Source organism: Danaus plexippus, chromosome 26, assembly GCF_018135715.1.
Source record: "Danaus plexippus chromosome 26, MEX_DaPlex, whole genome shotgun sequence".
Taxonomy (NCBI): Eukaryota; Metazoa; Arthropoda; class Insecta; order Lepidoptera; family Nymphalidae; genus Danaus; species Danaus plexippus.
The window spans coordinates 86,681-109,165 of NC_083554.1; the positions used below are offsets into that span (position 1 = coordinate 86,681).

The window sequence follows — 22,485 nt, forward strand, 5'->3', positions numbered from 1 at the left end:
ATTATAGAATCGATCATTAAAACTTATTGAGAAACAGTTAAGTCAGGTTAAAGTATTTAAATATCTTAGAGACCATGCAGATATTGAACGTGAACGAAGGGCACTTGCCGCCAAATGTAATTTGTTTGCCCACAGGTTTGCTCGTTGTAGTAAAGAGGTTAAAATAACTTTGTTTAAGTTGTATTGCTAAACATTTTATACGTGTGCCCTGAATCGATTTTACCATCCCTAATTTAATTTGAACCGAATTTAACTTTCTAATCTTCATTCGGTAACATATGTATCTTATTTCTCATACGATATGTCTATTGTTTCGTTCTTACAATCAACCACAGTAATTACAGATGTATCCGATGATGAATGAAATGAAAGTAATAAATAAAAAGAGGTATATATTTAAAAAAAAAAAATTATCATGATAACCCATAATGAATTCAATTATTTGTACAAAATTAATATGTGTATATGTATATACATGTCTGCATTATACATATATAAACATATGCATATACATATTACATACCTATAGATGGAGCGAAGAAGTTTTACTTCAGTAGTGTGGTCTAAAGCATACTGGTTTTTATTTATCTTATACTAAGATATTATTGCTTCCGTTTGGTTTGTTAGAATTTAATAATCCTATTTGTCTACATTGATTTTTAAGTTTATTATTAGAAATTAATATTTTTACAAATAAACAAATATTTTTTAGAAAAAATTTTTTTCTTTTAAACATGAAGTTTATTCATTTCAAATAAAATTTATAATACAAAATTATAAAATTCTCTAGTGTCATATAAATTGTAATTACTTCAATTTTATATGAGCAATATATATTTTATCTATTCGGTTGACATGCAATGATCTTGACATTTATAAATATGAATTCAAGTGTCACTACGGGAATATTAAAAATCGGATTAGTATAAAAATTTGTATTATTTACACGAATTACTCAATTGGGTATTGGAATTTAACACAAATTTTAAAGACAGAAAGGAAAAAACCGCTTTGACAATGAGTTATATGCTAGGACATTTACACAACGGCTGGCAAGTAGACCAAGCTATTTTGTCTGAAGAAGATCGCGTTGTTGTAAGTTATAACCCACTTCGAGAATATTCTCTTTCTAGAACAATTGTATTTATTCTATAGCTTTAACACACTTATATTTTTTTATCGAAAGGTGATAAGATTTGGCCATGACTGGGATCCTACCTGTATGAAAATGGACGAAGTGTTGTATAGTATCGCGGAAAAAGTAAAAAATTTTGCCGTCATCTATCTGGTGGACATCACCGAGGTTCCAGATTTTAATAAAATGTAAGGCCATTCCTTTGTAATCTTAGATATCCACCTTATAAGACATGCATAAAGAAATATTTTGTTATTTTACAGGTACGAGTTATACGATCCCTGCACAGTTATGTTTTTCTTTCGTAACAAACACATTATGATAGATTTGGGCACGGGTAATAACAATAAGATCAATTGGCCTCTAGAAGACAAACAGGAGATGATCGACATCATCGAGACGGTGTATCGTGGTGCTCGCAAAGGCCGTGGTCTTGTAGTGTCTCCAAAAGACTATTCCACTAAATACAGATACTGAATTGTTTGTTACTCTTATAGACTTGTTCTGTAAATGGAAATGATCTCTAGATACTCTTCACCGAGTAGAGATGGAAGGTGTCTGCTACCTTGCTCAACAGACATTGTTTAACAAAGCAATCTACTGATACATGAAAAAGGAAAATATCAAATTGCTGTTGTCGCCAACACCAAATGGAACAATTCTGATGGAACTGATTTATGTTTAGTTGTATCATAAAAAATAATTTACTAATTAAAATAAATTACAAATGAATTACTCTATCCAAGTTTTTTCTTTAAACAAATAACAGATGTTTTGAAATACTGTGACTTCTAAAGCAAGACAGGAAAAAGAAAACACAGTTGACCTTATAAATAATCATGAATAAAGTTATCATGTTGATTCCAGTTACAGAATTGAAGATTTTCTTAGTCCTTGCAATTAAAGTTCACATTTGCTTATAGATATTGGGAGGTATTAACAACGCGTCTTTACTAGTTGATTCTTTATTTCGTACTAACTCAATGACTCTAAGAAAAATACATCATTTGACGCGTTTAGAATCAAACACTGAATTAAAAATTTGAGGAGAATCATCAAACCCATCAGATCTGTGTTAACTGGTGTTAGTGGTATCATTTATGAGATGTAAAGCCAGTGAGACTTTCTAAAAATACCATAATTACGTATTTTATAATAGAATCTACAGAGTAGGTACATATTTCAGTGTTAATAGTCTCACTGAGCTACCGTCCCATGGACATTTTGTATACTGTTAAATAATAAAACTTGTGTCTGGGAAAGACGCTCGGTTCATCACATTTGAGCTGGCGAGCTCCAGGCTCCACTGCCCCTACATTCAACACTGCTGTGAAAAAACATTGATATAAGACAGACTACTAGAGCAATAAAAGGTGATGGTAATTGACTGTCAGATTATCAATATAAGAACCATCGTCCTTGGGATTGATTTTTTTACTTTTTTTATTCGTTCTGTTATTTACGCTGTTCAATCTTTATAGTTCATCTTAATTTTTATGTTTCCTTAAATTCCATTATTATCGTTACCATTACTTTAACTTCACAAAGTCATAATGATTTTATGAGTAATGTTAGTTGAAATAAATTATTAGTATTTGGGTGTCGAGCAGGAAGGGATGTTGTAGCAGTAGCAGTAGCAGTAGCAGAAATGTATGCAGCACTTTCTGGATTGGCGATATATTAAAAACAATTCGATAAACTTTTTACAATATCCCTAATACTGGGTTACTGAAGTAAGCAATAATGTTGTATTAAATTTAGTTCTCGGATCAAGCGACACACGTTATTGTCCCATGAAGATTAAATATATTAGCCGTCTTCAAAAAACGATCCCTTACAAATCAGAATTTAAGTTGAAAGAAAAAATGTTTTATTTTCGGGGTCCTTAAAAAAACTTAAAAACTGGAACGAGGGAGGCCGAGGCGGAGCAAATGAAACGAATCACTGGCGTCGTTATCCTTTTACAACTTCAGATCTCATACAACGGAACGATCAGGCCATCTTCAGGAGGCTCGTCACAAGAAAACTTAAACTTAATCTGCACAATCCACTCGCAAACGAAAAGCTCTGTACGGAAGAGGCGGCGCGGACGGCGGGGAGCGTGACTAGCGCCGCCGCGCGGGTTCACTCGTCGGGCTACGGCCGGTCGGCGTCCTCCCGCCGAGGGTCAGCGGCGCGCCAGTCGTGAGGAGCCGGCGCCCAGATGGACGCCAGGGAACGGAAGGGATCGTACGAGCGCTGCGGGGGGGGCTCCGGGGGGGAGAAGCCGGGCGGGGGGCGTAGGCCACCCGAGCCCCAGGCGCCCCAGGCACCGCCCCACACCAAAGATGGAGCTTCTTCTGAGGATGATAAAAGAGAAAAGCAAAACGTTATTTAAAGCTAAAACTTTCCTATAGTGAAATCTTACATAGAAATCAAGACAATTGAAAAAAAAAAACATTTTTCTCCTTCTCTTTGTCTGGTGTACGGACTGTGAACGAAATAGATCTTGTGGTTTTTGTTACATTACTGTTTTTATGATTTGTACCGGTGTCTGCGATAACATTAAATATATAATATTATTAGTTTTTTACAGATGAAGTATTTGCATTAGCGAAGCTTCAAATACAAATTGGAATCTTTTAATTAATTATAGACTCAATCGAAAAAAATAAAAAAATATATTGATAAGTCAATTTGAATTCTGTCGAGCTTTTAGGGGGGTAGGTACAATGACTTATAAACGGGACGCTTAATATGTGTAACGTTACACGATGTAACAATATTGATCGAGGGATCATTTGTTTCCGAGATATCGATGAACAAAGTGGATTCGACTAACGTTTATTCAAAGTTTCGAAGCTGAGCGACGAACTGCAGCGGAACTAACGACTGGTCACACCGTGAGGCGGTGAAATTTGTCAACATTCTCCGGTCCGTACATCAGAAATAAGAAGGATAAAAACATTTACATCTTTTGTGATATTCCTAAAGATGCCGGCACGGGGGTTTGATTTTTTCTTGTTTTCATACAAGTACCGTAAATAAGAAACAAGTTTTAGTTTCAGTTTCAAAATGCATTTGTATTTGCGATATGAAAATTGTTTCAGAACAGTTCGATAGGTTATGATACAGCCATTTGAAATATATATCCGGTTTCTTTTAATTCCTACACTTTTTCATCAGTTTCACAAGGAATACAAAAACAAATATGTATCCTTAGTTACAATACCGACAGACTGAAACTATTGACTATAATGATGTTATGACCGACTGCGACACACGCTGTGTGGGAAACTCACCGATGAAGTCTCTAGCGGCGGGGACGAAAGCGGGGCGGTCGGCGGACACCGGCGGCCGCCAGGAGAACTCGGGCTCCGGCCGGGGCGGAGTCTCCGACGTGCCGTTGAAGTAGAAGAGGGAGTTGTCGGCCGGGCGCTCGGGTTCCCGGCGCCGAACGTCGGACCCGATAGGTGCTAGGGGGGCCCCGCGGGAAGCCACCACCGAGCTCCACGAGGCGCCCCACCGAAGGCCGCGCGCCTCGCCCGCCTCCGCCGGCGCCCCCGGGGCTCCGGGCCCGCCCGACGGTGACTGCGGCGGCGGACTCGGCTGTCGACGCTCCCCGCGGCGCTTGGAGGCGCGCTCTTTACGCGTGTGGCGAGCGGGCGCGGGCCGCCGGTCGCCGCCGTCCGCAGTTCTCGATCGTTCTATCCGCCGCGAGCTCTCCGAGGCCTCCCGCCGCGGACGAGCGTCCCGTGTCGCGGTCTCTACCGGGGGCGAGCGCGGTATGGGTCGGACAATGGGCGTCGCGACGGGCGTCTCCTCTGGCCCGTCCGTGGGCGAGTCATCCCTCGGGTCGGGCTCCACGTCTCCGCCGTAGGGCTCATCGTCCCGGTCCTCGACCGGCGTCGAGGCGTCTGACCCCGTCGAGTTGGGTTCTTCGTCTGCTGCGGGCGACTCTCCTCCTTGGGCGGCTCACCCTCCGCCCGCTTCGAGGAAGGTTCCGGTCCGGGTTCGGCCGGGCGGTCGGCGGAGGAGCGCTCGGACGGAGACGCGGGGGAGACTTCGTCGAGGTCGACGTCTTCGCTAGAACGCGAGGAGTCGTCGTCTCCGCGCAAGACGCCGGCTCGCCAGCGCTCGAAGGCGCGGCGCTCAGCGCGAGGGTCTAGCGAAGGCAGCGGGCGGCGAGTGGAGCGGCGCCGGCGGGGAGGAGCGCGAGGGACGGCGGGGGCGGGCGCTGGCTCGGCGGCCAGGCGTCGCAGGTCCAGGGGAGCGGAACGCGGCGGCGGAGCGGGTGCGCGAGAAGCGCGTGCTCTGCGCAACAGGCGCTCGGCGTCCAGCGCCCCGGCGCCCAGGACGAGAGCGAAGGCCGCGATGGAGACCAACAAACAGACACCTCTCATCATGCCATCCCAGGGCGGACGAGGGGTCTTCGCGGCACATTTAGCGAGCACCTTCGCCGGGACGGTGGCCAGCAACGTGAACTCCACAGGACCTGCGAATGGTCGTCGGCTTTAGAAAATCTTATTGCAGATATGTGGTTATATACGTGTGATTAGTGTTCGACAATAGAGGAAAAGTGGGGGGGAGCGCGATGTCACGTTTTAAAAGATTAAATGCTAAGAAAAATCTATGACATTTTCTGTGTCTCTCCACGTTACGTAAGTCAATGGCAATCACCGTCTATCACTCACCGAGGTCGGTGTCCAGTTGGAGCGCCGCCGACACCCGGGCCAGCGAGTAGTCCGGCGAGAAGGCTAAATGTACAGGAGCCGAAGCGTTGGGCGCCAAAGCCAAGGGGGCGCAGGGCGAAACTCGGAAGCCGCGGGCCACACAGCCCGTTCGGGCGACTCTCCAGCCCCCGAGGGCGGCCGTGACGCGGCCCGCGTTCCGTGCGACCACCCGCCGCACCACCGCCCCGCCGCCGCCCCACGAACATTCCTTCACCTCGAAAGAGAAAGGAGCCGCCGCGCCCGGCCGCCGCCCCGCCAGCTCGAAGCTCGGGTACTCGCCCTCGCCGAATAGCCGGACGCCCTCCAGCACGGTCAGGTTATTCCTGTAGGAGAAGGACACGACGCCGATCATGAAACTCTGCGACCCACGGAAGGGTAGGCTCTCGGCGATCGTCACCTGAGGTAGAGGTAGGCGGTGAAGGCGCCGGCGTCCTCCGGCGTGAACCAGAGGCTCAGCTCGAGCTCGGTCCGCGGCGCCAGCAGCAGCGGCGGCAGGGCGTGCGGCGCCGCCTGCAGCTCGGAGTCCGACTCGTTCCATAGCCTCACGGCCCCGCGCGTCACCCTCCACCCGGACAGACGCCACGCCTTGGAGGACCACGTGCACTCGTCACTCGTGCAGTGGTCGCCCTCCCCGCCGACCCTGGGGACATTAGGACGGACGCAGTGAGATCGGCGGAGACTCGCGAGCGACCGGAGAAGGGAAGAGAACACCTTACAGGGGCGGCAGAGGAGGATGCGGCGGCGCGGTGTGCGGCGGCAGCAGGGCGTGCAGCAGCATAGGGACGGTGGCGGGCGAGCGCACGGTCAACACCAGCGTGGCGGCGCGACCCACGCCGGCTCTGAGTGCGCCGCCAGCCCCGCGCTCGGCCAGTCGCGGCCAGTGCGCGGTCCACACTCCGTCGGCCGCCAGCTGCAGCACCTCGTCCGTGTGGACGTGCAGCGTAAAGTTCCCGCCGGCGGCCTGTTCCCGGAACAGAGCCAATCGTCGTTGAAGCAATGCCATGTCTTCACGCTGAGCGCTCTCGTCGTATCGCGCCCCGAGGGCCGCCCACGCCGCGCCCTCTGCCGGTGCGTAAGAGACACGCTCGTATTAAACAGAACCGAGTCGATTGAGACTTCTGGGACATTCCTCCTCGGATGGCCGAGGAAGAAACGGATCGTTATGTATGAAAGGGATTGTCAACACATTGAATATCTTTATCGTTACTGAAGTCATTAAAGCGGTTACGTATTTTACGTCTCGGTCACGGCGTCTGATACACTTTGCACGAGAAATGTGCGAATACTATACAAACATAATTTACTAATGAAAAGTAAAGTAATCGATAAACAGCTACCCTATGACTGGACAGTTTGCCTGTGGACACCAGGCTGGAGTGGAATAGACTTTAATAGTAAATTTATAAAAAGATGTCACGTCGACTATAACAACATTTTAATATATAGTTTAATGAGACCCCAACAGACCGTGCAGTCAAACCAGTCATATGGTTTTGTGGGCAAAGTTTAAAATCTGTCATAGTAACTACTGACTAGAACAAAAATAATATTTTAAAAAAACTAATACTTTTCGGATTGGTTGATCTCGGGCAGACAAGATGTGACGGTTGCTGAAGGGTAACCGAAACGTCGGGAGTATGTACTTTTAACCAAAAATAAAGCACGCGTAGTATATCCGGAAAATATTACTTTTTTTTTTAAATGAATAAAACTCGCGAAAGTCTCAGATCTCAAAAATAATATTATTGAACCATCAGACCGTTCATTACCTGGGGTGTCGAGCGACAGGCCTGTGTAGCAGTCGGGGCGGCAGTGTTCCTCTGGAGAGACACGCAGGCGGGCCACGGACTGACGACCCGGGGACACCTCGCCCAGGCCCGGTCCCGACCATCTGAGGAACGAATATCCGTCAGGGACGAAAGGAGAAGACGCGAGGGGACCGGAGACGACACTCACGTGAACGAAAGGGCGGGGTCCGGCGGCGCGGGCTGGTCCACCGACGTCACCCTCATGACCACCGACATGCTGCTCTCCACCTCTATAGTTGACCAGGAACTCGCGTACTGCGGACACGAGGACGGTACTATCATACACGGACACCAGCGACGAACAAAGAACAGAAGGCGGGACTCACGGGCGCCGCCGGGGGCACGGCCGGGGGAGACACGCGCAGCGAGCCGGCGCGCACGCGCAGCGACAGGGTCGCCCGCGTGGTGGCGTGTGGGGTGTCGAGCGTGGCCTCCCCGCGCAGCACGCCCTCTGCGGCCGGCGCTACCACGGTGAGCCAGGCGCGCGTCCAGCCCCCCGCCGGCACGCAGCGCCGCCGCGGCTCGGCCAGCGCCAGCGAGGCGGCGGCCCCGGATAAAACGGCCGACAGCCGACTCACGCACAGCGACGAGGCGGGCGCCGGATTCCGCACGCGCACGCCCACCCGCCGCGTCCACGAAGCGCCCACCGTGCCGAGCTCCACGTGCGAGGACGTCACGTTCGCCCACTCCCACTCCTGCCAAAAACGAACATCTTGTCATCCCGTAACCAGAGTCGAATAGACGGGCGAGGAAGAGGACGTACGAGCAGCAGTCTTCCGCTATACATGAAAAGCGGCAGCGTGTAGTCGGCGAGATCCGTGTGGATGGTGAGGTCGGCGGCGAGGCCGGTGGCCGAGGACGGGGCGGGGTCCCGGGCCGCCAGTCGCAGGAGGCTCCCGGAGGCGCCCGCAGACAGGCGGAGCGGAGTGTGGTCCACCACCTTCGGTTCAAGTCGAGACGTTTTACCTCACCGTGATCGTGTTTCACAGCTTCAAACAGACATGAAGCGTCTATTTTAATGTATCGATCGGGCTCAACCGATCACTCACATGGAAGAATCGCTTGACGTCCTCGGTGACGGTGACGGCCAGCACGCGCAGCTCGCGTCTGAAGGTGTTGTGGGCGCGCACCTCTCGCTCGCGCATCATGTCCTCTTCGGCGGTGATGACGCTGCACACACACATACAAGCATAACGAGCAATGCCGTGATACAAAGGAATATTATATCGTCGTTCTCACTCTATATGCTCGGGCTGGAAGCTCAGGCTGCCGGGCAGCAGCTGCACGCTGAAGGGCACGAGCGCTCGGCCCAGACGGACGCAGCCGGAGCACCAAGCCTCCTCCGGCGAGTCCGCATCGCCGGCCTGAGACACCTGCGACCAGAGCTCGGCGTCTGGTGGGAGGACGGCGCGTCATAAACACATCGAACGGCTAATAAATAAATTCGAGCTATCGATTTACTATGTTAGTTACAGTCCAGCTTGAGTCGCGCCACGCGAACGAACTCCTGGTGGGCTTCGAGATGCGTCCGCAGCATGGTGAGGACGGCGCCCGGCGCCGTGCCGCCTGAGGGAGGATCACTATTCATATTATAGAGTAAAAGGAGACCGCTTACAATGAAATTAAAAAATTTACAATGATATTCATCATCACGAGCAGCTTTCGAACCTGCGGCCTTTAACATATTACATATTTTCACCGTCAGATCGGGTGTGGGGCTTCCAAACATTTTAAAATTTAAATTAATAAATTCTCCACATTTGTACGAAGATATGATCAAGGGGCCTCACCATTGGCTTTAGTGGTGTCGTGGAGGGCTCGCGGGGGCGGGACGCAGGGCGGCGGTGCAGTCCGTGAGCAGCGCGCGCTGACGGCTCCCTCCAGCGACACTCCAGCCCCGTCACTATTAGCCGCCTCCAGCTCCACCTGCGAGCGACCCGGGTTAAGGACGGTGAGTCGTGCGCCGCGGATGGATACCGAGTACCATCAGTGTGTCACGAGTCGCAGGCTCTCACCGTGTAGTCGGCATCTCCGGATCCTCTCGGCCGCAGACGCACGTGGAGCGGCCGCGCGTGCTCCCCGGCCGGCGCACCACGCGCCTCCACCGCCACCACCAGCCCACCCCCGGGGATGTCCGCGCGCACCCTGAAGACAGACAGACTGATTGTCAGACAATACGAAGACGGAGCCCGGGCCAGTCCAGGAGAGCGTTCGATGGACGAGGACGGTACCGGATGTACGCCGTGAGCGGTCGGTTGTGGTCGGCCAGGGCGCGGTGTGCGGCGTGCGCCAGGCGGAGAGTCACCAGTGCGCGGGTGGCTCGAGGCGGCACGGTCCACAGGTCTCGCGGCGCGCGCTCCCCGCCGCCCGGCAGGCGGAGACCCAGCCAGGAGCCGGTCGAGTACACCTCGCTCACTTGCACCGTCGCGTCCGTAGGGTTGTGGAACCTGAGCTCGGCTTCCACGCTGGCGTTCATCGGTACGCGCAGTCCGACCAGCGGCCACACGTCGTACTCGCTCGCCACGCCCACGGCCGACACCTGTCGACGGGAGGGAGGCGACCTCAGCGTTTCAGTCGCTTCTCGTCAATGATAACGTTCGGTTCTAAGGGCGCGGTACATACGGGGAGTTTATGAACACCGAGCGACGTGTGTATATAGAGGTGTGCAGAGACGGGACCCTCGCGCCGGCCGAGGTACACCACGCTGAAGGTCGTGTTGGCTTGCGGCGGCAGCGTCTGCATGTACACACATACCAGTGAGATACATCTATGAGACTGATGTTAGCGACACTACGGACGACCTAAGGATTGAAGCCGTCATACAATTCCATTGAATACAATTGAACACAACGAGAGCAAATTACAACAGGTCATCTCCGCGTGTCCCAGCCACGACCGCTGCTCGTCTCCAAGGTGCGAGGTACCGGCGTTCGCGAGCACGCAGCGACGCAGGAAAAGTTCGAGCTTGACTCCCTCCACACCAAGTCAAAATACGAACTTTTCCCGCGCCCGCGTCGCTCTTTCCTTCTCTTCCAGCTTCCGTTTCTCTTCTCTTCACTTCTCTTCTTGGAACTCTTTTTTATAGGCAACGCAAAATTATTACAGTATTAAACACAAATGAATTGTTAGTTATGTTTTATTCTTTCGGACGACAAGTAGAGTATTATGTATTCCTGTTTTATTTGTATTGAAAATAAAATAACAAACCTAGCTGACATGCATATGTATATTACAATTAAATAAAAATAATTTGTTTATGCCGTATCATTTGTATGACAAAATTTCAGATATAGTATTATATTTCAGATTATCTCCTTATGATAGGACACATTCTTATTCTCGGAGGTTGCAAGTGAAGCATCTGTACCGACTTTTATGAGGAATATTCGACAATTTATTTTCTTCTGATATATTCCTTTTTACGTAATAACGAACCTTCCCAAACCGATTAGATAGCAATTTATGAATTAAATTAAATGAGAAAAACCCTCGCTATGCAATAACAAAACGTGGGACCCAGCATGGCCTGACAAGCGGACTTCAACTATTATCTTTATGAACGATTTTTATTATTTGAAGTATACTTTAAAGAAATTATGTTAATATTATACAAGGACATTCATTAACAACATCATCTATTTTGTTTCACGAGCACGACTGGTACCAGATATGTATGTATTTAATTTATAGTTCGTCAAATATTAAATCTATCGTATCTGTAGTACACAACATCAAACGGTCGTGTTGTTTTCCCCTGTCTCTAAAGACTAAAAAAATCAAGGTCATCGTCTGAATCTCATACATTAATAATTTATCTTAATAAGTAAAACAAACAACTGAAGACAGTGAGACGTCATATCTTCGATATAATTTTGTTAACAGTCGATAAGTATAGGAACCATCAAATGTTACTCAGTGCGGTGCGAGTATCAGCATCCTCGACCCCCAGCCCGAGTGACCCACTTCTGATCCGACCGGTCCGAGACAAGCCGGCAAGAAAGGTGACCCAATACAGCGGTCACCTTCATGGAATGAGCATGATATGTGGCAAGGGGGCTGACGACGAGACGGCCTTGAACGAACCGCGGACCCCATAAAGCTCGGGGTCTCGCGGAGCCCGGTATTATGACATGAACCCGTTATCATTACAACACATTCCATTATAACATTGTGAGTCAAGTGTTGTCTAACACTTCGAGAGTTCCGTCAGCCGATCGATGATATAATGCCAGAAGCGGTCGGTGGGAGGTCGGCGACCGCGTCCCGTGTGATAACATGATGATAGTCAAAACTATTACAGTCATACTAGCAGTCGGCAGTATGGCACGGTGACACTTGGGATTCGAATATCGTTCTGTACTCGTTTGTGTAAGACAGTTTCATGGAATTAAAAAACGCAATTGCATTCTATTCAGAAGCTAAATTCATTTATAATTCTTTAGTTTTCCTAAATGACACCAATGAGACAAGTTTAACATTTCGATGTTCTAATAATAATGACAGCAAACATCCAAGTCTCGAGGTCAGATAACTCGCTACCGATATCTCAGTTCTGTCTCCGCGAGTGCGGGAGGAGCTCCTCCCTCCGCCGCCTCTCTTATTACCATAATACATATTTATCGATTCAACACCGGCGAGCTGCTCACACTCACACTCACACTCACAGTAAACATTCACTCAACAATTCACAAATTTGTTAATCTTCCAGAACATTGTTTGTCATCTCGAAGACGATGACGTAACGAGTACTCACAAATATCAATATTATATAAATGTTTGTATGACATATTATGACGAGTCGTCTGTTGAGTTCATTTGGCTTAAAGTTACTCTATGTCATAGTTTATTATTTACAGATGATGAATAATAAAATATTTTCTCTCCATCTACTTTCATAACTGAAATGTCACGAAAATGACAAATTATCAGTACTTAGTTATATAGATGCTTTGAAATGATAATTAGATAAACATTATAATGAGGATCGGTCTACATTTCACGAAACTATAACATTGATACTATACAGATCTACATAGTTTAACAAACACACAACTGTACCCAACCATGCGTCTCCGACAATAACCTACGTTAATACTACAACGTGGTAAGATTTATGAATGAAACACTGGAAACGCTCCGTGTGTAGTGTGACGCCGCAGACTCGTGGTACAGCTGGGGAGTGGTAGAAGGAGCCTCAACATCGGTCGGTCACACTTGTGTATTGTTTGATATTTAAAACGTCATGTAACCATAACACCGATAGCTTCCTCCCTCTTTCCATCTCCACGAATTAAAACCACTTCGGTAGCGAAAAGACAAAGGAAAGACAGATAACGCCGTGACTTTATTATACTATACATGAAGCAATTGGAGGATTTTAATAAAAAACTACGATCATTGACATATCGAGTCAGTTGATCACTTGGCTACTCTATACATTGAATCATATCTAATTTTCAGTCTTACTTTTTATGCCTTGAGTAATAAAATAGGGGCGCATGGATCTCGCTCCACACCTCCCGCAGAGACAAACTATGACGTTAGAGTTTAGACTGAGATAAGTTCAAGCACAGCACGACTTCCAAAATAGATGCGGATATTTATAACAAATAACTGTTGAGTCGGTGACTGACATTACATAGAGCAAGTACTCATCATCAGTGACGACGACACGCATGTCAAAAATAATTTAAACAATAAACGGTTTATTCGGTTCGTAATATAATTTTTTAAGCGGACTCGTACATGACTTGTCTGCATCAGTCTGTCGGTCCGAGGAGGTGTTTGTCAGAAATTACATTTGCACCAAATATATGACATATACGAAAATATTACATGTGTATGTAGTTTAATAATTTAAATTAATAGTACTCATCAAAATCCTTGAATAGTTCTAAATGGGACGCTGGCAGGGCGGAACCCGTTTCCGGAACCTTCAATACCTTAGACTCGAAGAAGGAGGCGTGGAAGTCCGGCGTGGTTCCAGCCACGGAAGCCAGATGCAAGGTGGAGTTGGCGGTGTTGGTGACCGTGACGACCTTCACGTGCGGGGCCGCCAGCGGAGCCCGCCCGAACGACAGGGAGCCCGGAGTCACAGACACACCCTCCACCGACTCCACTCCCACAGATTCTTTGCCCCATTCCTAACAAACATAAGTGAACATAACAGGAAACAGAATTAATAGGTCATGATTGCAGATCCATGTCTTATTTTTCTGTCTATTTCTCCTACAGAACTATTACAGATTATGCACTTCACAGACAAACCTTAATCTCTTCAGAACCAGCTAGATTTGGAATGTAACAATAATCAGAACAAATAACAATTTATGCCAGTGGAAGAAATTGTAAATTTTAAAACAAAATTCTTTATTTTTATTATAAACACAAGGATCTCTAATCTCAATTTTATGTAAAACCAAAATTAACTAAATCACTATATGTACACATAGTTCTCTTAATTAGCATATTTACCTGAAAGGTGATTCCTTCTACCAGAGAGTTGTGAATTGAGACACCTGTAATTAAATATGATGCTGAATGATTTCTTCCTGATACATTAAGACTAGAGTTCTATAAAGAATATCATGATAAAACATATTTCCAGTATCTGTATACCCACATTTTACAGAAATAATTGATTTTAAAAAACATTCTTTAAGACTGTTTTGTTTATATCAGATAATATAATTGTAAGTCCTATGACATAACAGGAGTGCAATAAGTGATTCAATCGTTAAAATTGCGCGGTGCGTCTGTGGAGTGTGGAGGCGGACGCGCATCGTCTGCACGCACCTCCGGCGTCCTGCACCCGGTACATATACAGATGATACCGATGATAGCACCGCTGACCGATCCAATCCTACATCGAAATAAAAGACCATCCCAAAGACGACAAAATGTATAAACGTCCGCCTTAAATAGGGAAAACGGCCAATGATGCGTTTGCCGCGAAATATGCCAATAATATATGTTCTACTATCGTACAACCGTTATTGTTATGAAAATCTACAAGTGATAAAAATACATATATTATATACACATTTAAGGAAATCGATTTTACCATGGCTCTCCCCCTGGGCCGTCAGCTTAACGTTGAGTGAAATATCTAGTAGAGTCAGTATAAATACATAACACCACAAATATTTTCGACACATTATTGTATTTTATTAATCACAGTATTTAAACACATTTCTTATTCTCGAATTTATCTTTACAATTAATCAGTCTCACTTTCCATTCACAAGATGTGCGTTCACGAGACGTAAGTCGAAACCTAGTTCTATAATACGCACAGTCTACAATTCACAGATACACTAATATCGAAATATCAAATCACAAGTAGTATACGTTATGTCTTGTCTAAGTGACTATAATATATAAAAATATATATTAATAATAACATAGTAAAATAACTTGAATATTTTAGATCGAAATGAGTAATATATTATAATTTTTAGACGCTGATTTCTCAACTAAAATCATCTTGAATATCTGTCAAATATGAGTTATCAAATTCAACTGTCAATTGTGATCAGAAATACTTTTACGATTAAAAATATTCGTTTACAACTATTTTTGTTGCTTAACCAAACTGTTAACATTATTTTTCCTCTACCAAGTTTATAATTAATCATTCAAAATTTCACTTTTAAGAGAATTATTGAGACGAATAATGCAGGACAATGGTACTAAACTTAGACTGAAATAGCCGTATTTAATTGTTTATTTTTAGTCTTCTACTCTAATTATACCTTATTAATTTGTAATCATAATATTATCAATGTTAATAGTGGCTTCCGACGGGGAAGAAGAGAGAAATGGTGAAGGTAATGGCGAATCTGAAGAGGAGCAATTTGATATTTCACTTGCAGCCTCACATTCGGTCAGTGATTCATTTTTTTAAGATTTCATTTTTAGTACCCATATACATGTTATGATTCCATAAATGTTATTAATTTGATGCCACAATAAAGAAATAATGAGTTCTAGGCATTTTTTACTAATAGACAATTATATCAGTCAACACACCTAGTTGGTCACTAAATATCTTTTGTTTATTACAAAGGGATCTCTACTATGAATTAATCTGTTAATTTGTTTATTTGTGTAAGTACAGCTTGTGTGTCATTTTTAATGTTTGAATTAATTTTAAAATACATTTATAAGACAATTAGTCAGAAAATCTAGGAATCGCTGGATTAATAAGTGGGTTGTGTTGCTGTGAAATATCAAAGTTTTTATTTAAAATAAGTTTACACTTTTAACGACAAATACAAGAGAAATACCAATGCATCATCCTACCGGAAATATCAAAGAAACAACAATATTTAAAGTTAATTAATTAACTAGTGAATTCCTCTTTCACTTATTTACAATATACTAATTATTTACTTTTATTTAAACACTATTCCATATTAAAACCTCCTGTTTTATCTACTGCAACGACACTGCCAATTATAATCTCAGAAGCGCCATCTATTCATAATCATGTGTAAACCTGAGCTGTTTATCTTTAAACAAACAACTTAAAAAAATCTAATTTCTTTATACATTTATGTTACATTGGGTTTAAGATAAAATTTTATAGCTCTATGGTTGCAAGAAAACCAAGAGTGTCAGTACAGTATTCAACAATAACAGCCTTAAGTTTTAAACACTGACAGTACATGGGAAACAGCCTGGTAGCAGTGAGCGGTCGCTCAGTGTTGGAGGCGGGTTGGGTGGGCCGAGTTCCGGTGGCAGCACACCATGGCACAGTATTCCCTGGCGAAACGGTGCCCATGCTCCTCACCCATCCCCACGACGCCGCCATCATCACGCGTGCCATCAAGCATAACAAGCTATTTGGCCTGCTCTGTCCTGAGTAAGTATCAATAAGTTAAACAATTATTCACGTCCCCTTCTCGTCTACAAGTTCCGATCAAAATTAATTTTCCATAAATGATACTTGTCACATAAACTAATGATCTGTGTTACCATCAGTGAAACTGGCAGCCTGGTGTCCGGGTACGGCGTCTTGTGCGAGGTGTTCGAGGCGGGAGTGGGTGCCGACGACGAGCCCCCGCGCACGCTCTCTTTTAAGGCACGCGCCACTCATCGCTTCCGCTGCCTCCACATGCCCAAGCATTCGGTGCCCATACACATGTACTCCAGGTAGGAGCCTCTCGCGGGGTGTCGGTAAGCGCATCGTATACAACGCTTCTCAACAACCTAAACTTAAACAATGTTCGTGTTTCAGGATGCGTGCCGTTGACGTGCGCGTGCTACCCGAAGTCCGACTCGGGGAGCCCCTGAGACACGCGCGACTCGCCAGCCTCGACACCCTAAGGCGGTCAACGTGAGTGTCCTCCCCCTCCCCCTCCCTCATCAACGACTTGACCTTTTCTCTGGATGGCCCTGTCGCAGGTCGGACTGTCGCCTACGCTGTATGGATGCAGCCGTGACGCCGTGGCCGCTGTTCGTGTACGACATTTTCGACTACCGCCGCATGAGACGGATCATCGAGGACTACTTCAGGACCATGTCGCTAGGTCAGTACAGCTCTCGACGGCAGCTCCTCTCTGCCGCTCCATACAAGCGTTACGCTCTGTTTCGTTTCAGAGAACCTGCCGGAGGAGGCGGTGTCTCTATCGTTCTGGACGGCGTCCAACTTGGCGCTGTCGGCGCGCGACCGCCTGGCCCTGTTCGTGGTGGACGACGCTCTACTCCGCCTGCACATGGAGGTGCGACTCATCACCAGGGTGAGTGATCGCAGCCCCCTTTTCCCCCTCGTTCTGCCCAAAACCCCCTACCCACTCACTCGCAATGCCGGTTGTCCACAGAAGAGCGTGTTGTGCTGCGCATCGTGCGCGACGGTGGTGGCTCGGCGGGAGGACATCTTCGCCATGTCGAGCGAGGGCGTGCATGCCAACTACAGCAACCCGGGCGGCTACATGCACGACATAGTGACGGTGTCCCGCGCCTCCAACACGGCCCCCGGCGGCGCGCCTTCCTCCGAGTTCTCGTGGTTCCCGGGCTACTCGTGGACGGTGGCGCTGTGCTCCTCGTGCACCTCGCACGTGGGCTGGAGGTTCGACGCGCGGCGCCGGACCCTCCGGCCGCAGCACTTCTACGGCCTGTGTCGCAACTTCGTGCGGCCGCGGTGCGACGGAGACTCCTCGCCCGCCTCGTCCCCCACACCCTCGGCCTCCCCGCCCGCCGCCGAGCCGGAGGACGAGTCGCTCCGAGACTCGTGAACGATCATCGGCAGGTTGCTAGACGATCTCTCGAGGAACGGCGTCCCGGATGACCTCGTTTTTTACGCTTTATTGTGAAATTGTGAAAGTACCGCGGCTCAGACCATACAATGTGATGACGGCGGGATGTGGCGGGTCCACGGCGAGCGCGAGCTGAATACGATACGGAGGTGAAGAACAGTTTTATACGGTCGGTACAAATTGGGGTACGGACGAAAGATATACTTAGAGGTCTACATTAACTGTAATAAAAGGAATCAAAATATCCCTACACCTAGAGGTTTTAATATTATGATTTGTAAATATTCATCTGCTGGCGATCTTCTTGTTGAGTGAATTCTGACGAAACATTTTATAGTTAGTCGCGAAAAATCTATGTTTGAATGTGACGCACACTACCTGTGCACTACCTATATCTATATATTTTATTTTAAGTTTAACTTTCTATATATTTTATTTGTAAGTCGACTTTGTATTTAAAACACTATGTAGCGAGTTGTTTTTAAACAGTAATCTAAGTGTGGAGGATGAGTCGCTACCAAAAAATGTATATCCTGAAAAAAATAAGACGTCGTCACAAAATGTAGGGTAGGAGGGAGGAGACGCCGCCGACGACTGTTACTGATATAGATTTTTTCTTTACCAGAGGAGAAATCGGTAGATGTAAAATGAAATAATTTCTAAATACGTAGTTTGAATTATTGTTCATATTTCACAAATTGTTGGAGTTCAGACTCCGGTGCGGTGCTACTAGAACATAAATCTTTTTCTTGTCTCCTCTGTATTAGTTGCGTTCTCTTTATTTCCAATCGCTTTGTGAAACAAAAAGTCATTATTTGTTTGTCGAAGTCGGATATTGACCCACGGACGCGCCCGCACCAACACACACAGATATTATTGTTAAGAAAATTCACATTAGGATTATATAAAACTTGTTTCACATGAATCTACCACCATCGTTCCTAGATGGCGCCACGGCACGTCGGCTGCATGCCGAAACAATATGAATGTTATGAAATGACATATTTTATTATTATTCTATTGGCAGCTTGAAATAAAATAATTGTGATGTCTGCGCTCATATCTTGGGTTAACTGTTTATATAGTATAGTAAATATATTTTCTTCTCCAAAATATATTAATATTATTTTAATTCCCAGTAATTAGATGATATAGCTTGACCTAAGACAGTCGCAGTCTGCTATGAGATGTCTCCTGATTACTTTCATTTCGTTAAATATAATGTAATGTATCGTATGACATCTGGACCCGGACAGAACATATAGAAACGCAGCACGTGTGACTCCTCTCCTCGCGCGGCAAGTGTGGCTGGAAGAGTAGTACTCAACGTACATTTATGTGGAAGCGGGCACAAGGGGAAGGCGGGACGGGATCTGCCTCCTCTATGTGAAGATCTGGTTAGTTAGAAAAATAAGTGTGTGACGACACATTGACTTCCCAGGTAGCAGTTTTGATTTTGAAATCGATTAAATACTCTGGTGCGGTTCACATTCACGTGTGAGACAATATTTTTAAAATTCTATCAGTCGTGTCTCGACAACATCAGTATTGGAGCATGGTAGTAAAAATAAGATGTCGCTCGCTCTGTTCCCGTGCGGTTTTGTTTCCTTCCTGCACATTATCAGTTTAATGTTTACAGCAGACGGCGCGTGCTTTACTATTAAGGTATTGTACAAAATATATTATCAGTTAAGTTCGGCCCGGTTCATGTGTGATATGGAATAATAATGTTTTATTAGGTTCAAGTCGCACGATATACACAAGCTCGTGTCGTGACGAGAGTCTTTGGAGCCGACTCGGAAGGTAGAAGTCGAGAGCCGGGTGTTGTTGTATGAGTAGTTTCGTTAGAGACGATACGAGCGCAGCGCCGTGTATCATTTGCTCCTCACTAAGAGTATGGGGAAGTTCTCGGTGACCAGGAAGTCGTCCTCGAAGATGACGGCTATGTTCAGCTCGAACTCTGGAATGAAAATTTAATGTATTCCACCATTTTCGGTGTCAAAACTATTTTTAAATAAATCGATAATTTATAAAGCTTCTGGTCAATTTAAATTAAAAATACGAGTAGCTATCCTTACACGTTGGTCTCTTTAGTTATTGTATGTAGTCTTTTTATAGTTTATCTGAATAATTCTAAAGAGATCGAATACCTCATATTTATTGAGAGTTTGGTAACTTATTCACAAAGGTGCCAACCTTGTTCGTTTTATAAAAGATAAGTATAACTTTGTTTAACCACCTGCTTCAAGACTTAAAACTGAAATATTCGATGTCTGCGCAGAAGTAAAACAAAAAAATATGATTTTGATATGTTTGACTACGTATTGTGAACACTTTCCATCGCCAATACAACTTCGGTACTATCCCGGCTTCTCTAGACTAAATCGAGATAATCCTCTACAGGGCCAAGTCCCCCCCTCCTCCTCGCTTCACTCCGGACGAGTCCCTGCGTACCGACCTATCTTGAAGGCGTGTGTTGCGGTGGTGGGACAGGAGAAGAGTCGCGGCAGGACGGCGTACAGCGGCACGTCACAAGCCCGCCGCGGATCTCCGCACACCACCTGGATGTTCTGGACCTCCGTCGCTGGCCACATGGAACAGACACAAGATACAGGATACACCCATGAACTGCATGAACATGCACGAAAACAAACCCCAAAAAGCATTCACACGTAAAAATTTGCACCGACTCCCTCAAAGGCAACAAAAACGTTTTATTATACAATAAAGACATGAGAAGTGGGACCCCTGGTTGTAGCCGGGGACATCACAGTACCGTCTCTGGAGACTCCCTCGGCGTGTCCGCACGTCTCCACCCTCACCAGCTGCAGCTCTACCGACTTGATGGCCACCGAGCACTCGTCCACCCGGACCTGCACACCACACACACGCACATTCAACATCACTAACGAAAATATAACGATTCTTATAAAAGATCTACACTCGGCAGTCAGAGGTACAATGTGTTCAGTCAATTGAGTGTCTCATAAAACTTGAGGGCGTTTCTGACACAACAGTGAGTGTGAGGCGCACCTTGCCGGTGATGGGTCTGTCGAGCGCACAGACAGTGGAGTCGATCTCGGCGTACAATTGGAAGTGCGGCATGTGTCGGGAGCCCCCGGCGGGCGCTCCGCCCCTCACCGTCGCCGGCGTAATCTCACACCGCACAGGCTTCGACACTGGACGTTCTTGCTGAACATACAATCATTTATATATTAGAAGGCCTACATTATTAAAACAGAGTATTCATCTTATCCCCTGTTTTAACTGCCATAGTGCATTTCAAAATAAATTTTAAAATGCTTTAACAATATGACTTTTAAAAGGAATGTAAAATCTGTTGCCTTAACTTATATTTTCATTGTAAATGATTTAACCTGGTGACTATTCTAATTTTATTCTAGGGATTTTTATTCCATATTGCAGAATAGAATCTGATTCCAAACGACCAAATTTAATATTGAAATCATTAAATATTTAACTTCTTGACACTTCAGTCACAGTTACATATAAAAGTTCACTCACAGGTCTGTGTTGTACAAAAAACTGACAACTAGTGTTGAGCTGCTTGTTGAGGAAGGATCTTCTCATGCCACACTTGAGAGTGTATATAACATTGACAAACACCCCGTGGTAGGTCTCCAGTAGTGCGGGGGCTATAGAGTTCTGTCTGGAGACCAGAGGCATCTCAAATGGTATCTCTGTGACACCCACAGGGATCTTACCAGCTGCTGCTAACTCTATTGTTGTATTTATTAATGTGATTGGCTAGAATCAACAAAACAAGTTTGAGTAATCATTTACTATTTATGCTTATATACAATAAAAGTTGGATTGCTAAACTGATCATTCTAAAAACTGCCCATGGTTAATATTTGCATCTTTTGTGAAATGATACCTTTATAGTGTTGGAAAACGCATCAAAAATGCCAGCACTTTTGGTGTTTAACTGAAGATTCACACAACCCTCCATTGTTAAGGAGAGCCCTTCATGACGCAGGTCTGCATTGGTGTCAACCACAACCACGCCAGCCACGGTTTCCTTTCATACAAATCATACAAGTAATTAATATCTTTGAGGTAATCACTGTTTATACTAATTTTTATTGTAATTATTCACTTACTCCTTCATAGTAAACCTTACTCGCCCTTTTGAGATTGATCGTCAAATTTGCTGACATTATATAAACTTCTTTATTTATAATAAACTTGAAACACGCATCTCTATTTTAGCGTTTCTTATTTATTATTTACAAAAACGATTTAGTTACCTTTCATATCAGACTTATGTTATCATCAAAATTAAAGTCAAATTTTAATGAAATTAACGTAACGTTATTTATTTTAACGTAACGTTATTAATTTATATGATATGATATTAATTTCATAAATTACTTGATAGAAACAATAATACGTGAAAATCGGATATGTCAAATTGACGTTTGACATCAACAAAGTAAAGGTAATAACACATAGTGAATTTACTATCAAATAATTGTTAAATTTAAATTAATTTTTGGGTTTTTATTAATTATTAAAAAAGATAAATTGAGCATTAAACAATACAGAAT

At 45.3% G+C, this 22,485-nt stretch overlaps 4 protein-coding genes across 6 annotated transcripts; 2 read left to right on the top strand and 2 right to left on the bottom strand.

The window, feature by feature from the left end:
• The first annotated feature begins 866 nt into the window (after positions 1-866).
• LOC116774278 (thioredoxin-like protein 4A) lies at positions 867-1,875 on the top strand. Its single transcript, XM_032666950.2, has 3 exons — positions 867-1,095; positions 1,187-1,323; positions 1,399-1,875. Exons 1-3 carry the CDS (start codon positions 1,018-1,020, stop codon positions 1,610-1,612), a joined length of 429 nt encoding a protein of 142 aa, XP_032522841.1. The 5' UTR covers positions 867-1,017; the 3' UTR covers positions 1,613-1,875.
• Positions 1,876-2,084: 209 nt separating this feature from the next.
• LOC116774274 (transmembrane protein 131) lies at positions 2,085-14,961 on the bottom strand. Its single transcript, XM_061524878.1, is given in 20 exon segments — positions 2,085-3,474; positions 4,417-5,052; positions 5,055-5,609; positions 5,809-6,170; positions 6,245-6,487; positions 6,564-6,909; positions 7,617-7,738; positions 7,804-7,910; positions 7,982-8,350; positions 8,419-8,595; positions 8,705-8,825; positions 8,895-9,048; positions 9,129-9,221; positions 9,446-9,581; positions 9,671-9,800; positions 9,887-10,194; positions 10,278-10,391; positions 13,598-13,798; positions 14,130-14,173; positions 14,719-14,961. Coding segments are annotated over 20 exon segments (4,515 nt in total). The 5' UTR covers positions 14,813-14,961; the 3' UTR covers positions 2,085-3,271.
• A 187-nt stretch (positions 14,962-15,148) lies between these two features.
• LOC116774275 (protein cereblon-like) lies at positions 15,149-19,027 on the top strand. 3 transcript variants are annotated; one of them, XM_032666947.2, is made up of 8 exons: positions 15,150-15,343; positions 15,449-15,540; positions 16,322-16,521; positions 16,641-16,811; positions 16,897-16,995; positions 17,064-17,188; positions 17,259-17,398; positions 17,480-19,027. In XM_032666947.2, exons 1-8 carry the CDS (start codon positions 15,331-15,333, stop codon positions 17,891-17,893), a joined length of 1,254 nt encoding a protein of 417 aa, XP_032522838.2. In that variant the 5' UTR covers positions 15,150-15,330; the 3' UTR covers positions 17,894-19,027. The 3 variants fall into 3 exon arrangements, with proteins under 3 accessions (XP_032522837.2, XP_032522838.2, XP_061380861.1); XM_032666946.2 differs by having other exon boundaries at positions 15,149-15,343; positions 17,064-17,398; XM_061524877.1 differs by lacking the exons at positions 15,150-15,343; positions 15,449-15,540 and having other exon boundaries at positions 16,386-16,521; positions 16,641-16,995; positions 17,064-17,398.
• LOC116774277 (vacuolar protein sorting-associated protein 26C) lies at positions 18,542-22,331 on the bottom strand. Its single transcript, XM_032666949.2, has 7 exons — positions 22,039-22,331; positions 21,813-21,956; positions 21,440-21,682; positions 20,948-21,106; positions 20,691-20,787; positions 20,373-20,498; positions 18,542-19,874 (listed from the first exon to the last, which is right to left on the bottom strand). Exons 1-7 carry the CDS (start codon positions 22,093-22,095, stop codon positions 19,789-19,791), a joined length of 912 nt encoding a protein of 303 aa, XP_032522840.1. The 5' UTR covers positions 22,096-22,331; the 3' UTR covers positions 18,542-19,788.
• Between the last annotated feature and the right edge of the window lie 154 nt (positions 22,332-22,485).